Here is a 6443-nt window from a genome sequence, read left to right on the forward strand (position 1 = left end):
CTATCTTTTATATTTTCTCAAAGAAGTTGGGGATTATCCATTGAGCTCACAATGACCAGATCATTAATCAAGAGCACCCGGATGGTCATTTCAATCAGAGAAACGGGAAACAAGGTAATAGCCTACAACTGAATATGTATTCTTAATCATTTTTTTTTGCAGACTCCTTTAAATCTTATCTTGGAAATATCGTTGGATTCCCGGAAATTGGATTTGCCAGGAAGACCGAGATGGCGAAGAAGAAAACAGGATGGCAAAGAACAAGAAAAGATGGATAATAACTTAAACATTATGGCTCTCCCATTCAATTTCTCCCTGGACTACCCGAGATGTTGTTAAAATGTTATTTTGTTTGTAAACTTATTTTTTCTTCAAAAAACTACGACGATAATTTCTATAATAAACTAATTATATAGTTTCTCTTTTCTTTATTTCTTCGTTGTACATCATTCCGTTCTCCCAGAGGAAACAATTCCTGAGACCTAATTTGATCTGGCATTGAATTATTGTGTCTGGTAGGGTTTGAATTTTGTCTGGTCCCTTTCAAATTGATAATGAATGTGCATGCGTAGGCTTGTCTGAAAAATATTATCCAAAAATTTGTTTTCTTTGCTGAGTTCCATCGAACTCCCCACTTTAAACGCAGCCAAACCAATAGTTTGATAAAAAAAAATGAATCTGTCTGGCTTATTATTTATAATTGATTTTAAATGAGATTTTCTTCTAATGCTCATTGAAATTGAAATATGCAATATAGCGGATGAAAACATCAATACGTGAATAACGATGCTTTCATACTGTAGAAATTTATAAATGTTTCTAATTCAAAAAAAATCCACTTACCAGTAACATTTCTCGATACATCAAGTACATGCTTTCATCTGTCAAGACTAGAACATCAAAAATTGCCAATTTCAAATACCCAACAAATTACAAAGCAAACAATATTACTTGTAAATCTTTTTGTGATGAATCTTCCTTTACTCGTAACTCAAAATGTAGCATATGTAAATCTTTCTCTTTTCAAAACTACAATCTGAGACAGGCGGAAAGGAAGACCCAGACCGATCTCACTGGATATGGCTAAACCATTCTGTCTTATCCACCGTATACCTCGAGCCTTGGACTTTCCGACTGCCCCCTATCCAGCCATTTCTAAGGTCATCTTGATGAAAAAAATTCATCTCAAAAAAAGATACCAAATATGGGCTGAAATGGTTTTCAATTCGCTGTCACCGGAGTTTTGACAGGAGGGCAATCACAATTTGGTGACAGGTCGTCATTGATTACAATGCTTATCACCTTCAATTTATCCGACATCGTTTTGGCCTTCTTTGTATTGAATGTATCTGCCGTTAAAAATGGAAGGAACTTTCCGAACAACCTAATATTTTCTACGGCAATCATCATGATTTCATCACAACACCTAATCAAGTGTCAGAAAATGGCTGAGTGAGTGTCAGAAAATAGAACATTAAAGCGGTAGAGCTCCAAAGTTCGGACAACTTGTCCCCCACGAGGTCGATCCCCAGAAAAAATCAAGATGTGTTTTGACCCTCAGTTTGCTGTGGATTACTTTTAAGACGGCCTGATACAAATCAAGTTATAAATTAGTGATTTTTAGTTTCATCTATAGTTCAGAAAGTACTGTAAAAATTGTAGCTCTGTTGGCGGATATTTATGACGCCCAAACCGCTATGAGACAATGCGAAGCCATCATTTACAGAAACAACTCAGGACATCCGTGATGTTGTCTCCAATAACAACAATATCAACAATTTCGATCAGTCAGTAACACTTCAGCTTCTCAAAAAATCTATTTCATTATTTCAGACGTATTTAATGTTTTTATTCAATTTCAATCCCAAAATCTAAAAATGTTTTGATACCGATGAATTAAAACTTATTAGAATTTGATTCAATTTTATTGAAAAGATGTGCAATTAAAAATTATTCAATCCGTGGTAAAATTCTGGACCAATTGTGTTATTTGGATTTCCATATTGCTCATAATTCAAATTCGTTGGATGTCCGAAATTCTGCATATTCCATTGATTAATGACTGGTTGTTCCATTTGTTGTTCCATATTGTATCCGTAAATCCACGTATTCTGATCTGGGTTCATCCAATATTGATGGGAATTCCCCGTCATTGAAAAATCAAAATTTTCTTGATTTGAATAGTGAGCATTCGAAAAGTGTCCGTTTGAATTCATTTTCGATGGTGGTGATGTACTTGAAGGAGGAGTTGGAAAGGTTTCAGAAGCAGTCCGTTTGGTGCCACGTGTCGGAAGACTATTTTTATGATTTCCAGTTGAACGAAAACCAGATGCCATCTTATTGTTCTCCACTTTCAGACACTTGATTGCTGGATTCTGAAATTATAGAAAATTAAATACGTAAATTTGAATTTTAAGCCTACCTGATAAGTAGTAACAGCAATGAACCACACATTTTGAATTCTAAATTCCTCGTCAAAATTCGGATTTTCATCTCCATTTTCCAATTTTCGAACTGTAACAACTGGACGCCATTTGTGCAAACTTTGCAGAAAAATATGATCTTTTTTCTCTGCTTTCGAATTAGTTGTCAATCGAATGTGTTCAAATGAAATCGGTCCGTCCATCCAGAACATTCCAGATTGTGCTCCACTTTGATGTTTAATTTTTTGAACTGGAGTGATTGGGTCTCCTCTCGCATAGTTTTCCCATTCATTGTTCCTGTAACGGTATCTGGAAATAGGTTGAAAGCTATAAGTTTGATTTCTTCAAATCCAAGAATTTGATTAGACTACAACACCTAGAGCTATAAAAACTAAAAACTTGTGCAAATATTCTGATAATTCCAAATTATCGAATTATGTTTAGAGTTATCATAGTTTTCCCGTTCCAGAAAATTATTATGCTACAGTAACCCTCTTATTCAAAAACCCAAAACTCACTTATGATCATCCATTCTCTCCATGTGTAAGTAGATCTCATACATTGCGGTTGAATTCAATCCAGAAACAGAATATTCCAGAATCGGGAACATTTTTCTTCCGATTTTTCTAGTCACAATCATTTCCATTGGACTGTTGAACTTCTTCCAAAGGTCGGCATTATGAAGAGTAGCTTGGATTCCAGATGAAGAGGTCATTGTTCTGAAATATAGAGTTGGTTAAGAAAAATTAAAAGGGGAATGGAAGAGAATGAATAGTAGAAAAAAATCAATCAGATAGATGTCCGGTAGAAGGAATTCAGGATCATCCAACCTACCAGTGAATGAGAAGAAGACTGAGTGATTGAATGAATAACCGGAAATAACTCGGCGACACCTCCAAATGGATAAGTAGGCGGAGCTTATTCTGTCATGTCATAAAAAAGTAGGAGGGTCACCTAACAATACCAAAAAACAAGGTATACTGTGACTGATAGATAGCATACCAAGATACTGTAGATCTTATGTCTTATTGGATGAAGTTGTAAAAACATATGAACTTGTATAAAATATTCTAGCGTTTTTGAAACTGTCAGATTTTTCAAAATTGGAAGTTTTTCCAAAAACCATAGTTGCAAAATCTTGGGTCGGCCCGTCGAGAATTTTGACGGGCCGGGCCGGGGTCTGTACACACGCTGATTTTTTTTGATTTTTTTTTCAAAAATTTTGAAATTTTTTCAAAAATATTTACAAAAACGACCTATTTTTGACTACTTTCTATTTTGTTAATTTTGTTTAAAAATGTAACCTTTTTTCTTTTTTTATTCAAAAAAATTATCCAATTTTTCATTGGAAATTTTTCAACAGTGGTAGGCGGGCCGGACCAAGAATATTCGTCTACCGGCTTTTTGCGACTATGACAAAAACATCAATTTTCAATCCAGAAAAGTAGAGAACCCGTTAATAAATTTGCTCACTGACAGGGAAATTTTTATATTAAAAAAAACAAGAAAAATCATCATCAATGGAGATGGATCTCTTTTCGTTCCTTCTTCAGTTTTTATCATTATTTTTCTATTAAAACGTGGTACATTTAGTTAGATCCGGCTGTCAGTTACATCCGGTTATAGTCTTGTTTTCTGGTCATAGTGTGGGTTCCCTTCCAGTACAGGGTTAAAGGTATACTCTCAGTATACAGTGACCTGTCATTTATGATGTATGTATACTGTATTGGGTGGTATCCTGGTATACCAGTTTACGGCTTCAGCAGTATACTGTCAGTCAGAATGTTTGAGAATGGTTTTCAGGCCTTAGCGTTTTTCGAGCTCATGTTTTATTTTGCTTCAAAAATTCAAAAATTGAAAAAACGTTAGAAATTTTAATTTTTATACGACCAAGAATTTATCAGCTGACAACTTTTGTATGTCTCTCACAGGAACCAAGAAATATGTCTTTATAACTAAAATTTAGAGAATCCTATGTAGAAATATAGTTAATATCCGTGTAAAATTTCTAAAACATAAATTCTGATCTCACTGGTGTTCTCATGACTTATTCTCCGTAGTTTTCTATTTGCAAGAATCTGGCGAGCACAATTTGACCCCATTATCTGTCTGATGTGATTTGTAGACTCAAAACTGGATTACTATTTTCCTTCCCCGGTGTTCAGCGTGAGCAGTGTTTCAACATGCTCATTCCCAGCTAAGGTGTGGGAAAGAATGGTATTAGTGTGTTCTGGCTCAGTTTTCGTTCGTTTCCATGACAACATGTGCTCAGCACAAATTGGTAACCCTGGCGCAACTATAGACCGTTTTTCCTCTCATTTCGCATTTCACATGTGCTTTGTTCTACTGCGACGTGCTCCCGAAAATGCAATTTTCCTATAAAAAACGACTTTTTTGATCTATCATTAAAAATGTTTACTTTTTCAGATTATCAAGATGGAACCATAAAAAATGAAAATTTTCAAAAATCCGGCACTCGTTCGAGATAAAATCATGCAAAATATGGATTTTGCAGACGTGTGAGATTTTTTTTGAATTTGCTGATTATCTAGGTAACGACAAAAACAAAGTTCCTATCATACTTGCAACGAGCTGGGCCGGGCCGGGTCGGGCTTTTTTCAGAATTTCCAGGGCCCGGCCCGGCCCGGTCCGGGCTTTCAAGAACAAATTTTTCCTGTCTTTTCAAAAAAAAAATTTCGGGGTCAACTAAAAAAATGAACGACTTTTCTGTCAAGTAAAAAACTTTTCAAGATAAGTGTCCATAAAAAATAGTTTTTTTTACAAAAAAAAATTTTAAAAAATGTCTGAAATTTCAAAAAAATTTTCAAATTTGGAAAACCCGGGCCCGCCGAGCCGGGCCGGGCCCTGATTTTGAAGTATGGTTCCTATTGGAAGTAAAAGAGAACCAATATAAAAGTCTACGTTCCTTGAAAAATATAAATTTACAACAAATTTTAGGATCAATCTCTCAACATTCAAGCGTACCCACCCGTTTCTGAGAAGCGCCAGGTATGTGCCGGAGCTATACTGCTCCACATAAATATACGTTCACCCATGAAAAATGGCGAAAAACCCAAATTTGCAGTTTCTAAAAAATATCGACCGGGGGTTCGAAAGAATACGATATGAAAGACTATTGGGACCCAGAGCGAATTCTAAATGAGAATGGGCAATATTTTTATTTTTATTTTTCAATTTTTTGACTTTTGCGGTTCCACATAAAGGTACGTTCACCCCCATTTTTTCCCATGTTTCAGCACCATACTCTTAAATTTCAAACTTTTTGTGTTTCCTTCGACTGTTCAAACGATGTTACGTAAAAACCACTAACTGATTTCAAAAAAGGTCAAATTACAGCCAAAAATGCCCAAAACTTTTCAAACTGTCAGATTGCTCAGAATTTAGGAAGATCCTCAGACGTGGTCAATCGATTTGTCAAGAATTCGTTAAGTTACGGTACAAAGAACTTTTCCGGACGTCATTCTCTCCTCACAGTCCGAGAGAAACGTCACGTCTGCAAAATCCATATTTTGCATGATTTTATCTCGAACGAGTGCCGGATTTTTGAAAATTTTCATTTTTTATGGTTCCATCTTGATAATCTGAAAAAGTAAACATTTTTAATGATAGATCAAAAAAGTCGTTTTTTATAGGAAAATTGCATTTTCGGGAGCACGTCGCAGTAGAACAAAGCACATGTGAAATGCGAAATGAGAGGAAAAACGGTCTATAGTTGCGCCAGGGTTACCAATTTTGTGCTGAGCACATGTTGTCATGGAAACGAACGAAAACTGAGCCAGAACACACTAATACCATTCTTTCCCACACCTTAGCTGGGAATGAGCATGTTGAAACACTGCTCACGCTGAACACCGGGGAAGGAAAATAGTAATCCAGTTTTGAGTCTACAAATCACATCAGACAGATAATGGGGTCAAATTGTGCTCGCCAGATTCTTGCAAATAGAAAACTACGGAGAATAAGTCATGAGAACACCAGTGAGATCAGAATTTATGTTTT

At 35.6% G+C, this 6443-nt stretch overlaps 2 protein-coding genes across 2 annotated transcripts; one reads left to right on the top strand and one right to left on the bottom strand.

Moving 5' to 3' along the window:
- Positions 1-51: 51 nt before the first annotated feature.
- CBG17262 lies at positions 52-339 on the top strand (the record flags this gene model as incomplete). Its single annotated transcript, XM_002644201.1, has 2 exons — positions 52-114; positions 163-339. The coding sequence occupies 2 exons, from the start codon at positions 52-54 to the stop codon at positions 337-339; spliced, it is 240 nt and encodes a 79-aa protein (XP_002644247.1).
- A 1604-nt stretch (positions 340-1943) lies between these two features.
- CBG17261 lies at positions 1944-3138 on the bottom strand (the record flags this gene model as incomplete). Its single annotated transcript, XM_002644200.1, has 3 exons — positions 1944-2375; positions 2423-2732; positions 2942-3138. The coding sequence occupies 3 exons, from the start codon at positions 3136-3138 to the stop codon at positions 1944-1946; spliced, it is 939 nt and encodes a 312-aa protein (XP_002644246.1).
- Positions 3139-6443: the final 3305 nt, after the last annotated feature.

This window comes from Caenorhabditis briggsae (genome assembly GCF_000004555.2).
Source record: "Caenorhabditis briggsae complete genome, chrX, whole genome shotgun sequence".
Classification (NCBI taxonomy): domain Eukaryota; kingdom Metazoa; phylum Nematoda; class Chromadorea; order Rhabditida; family Rhabditidae; genus Caenorhabditis; species Caenorhabditis briggsae.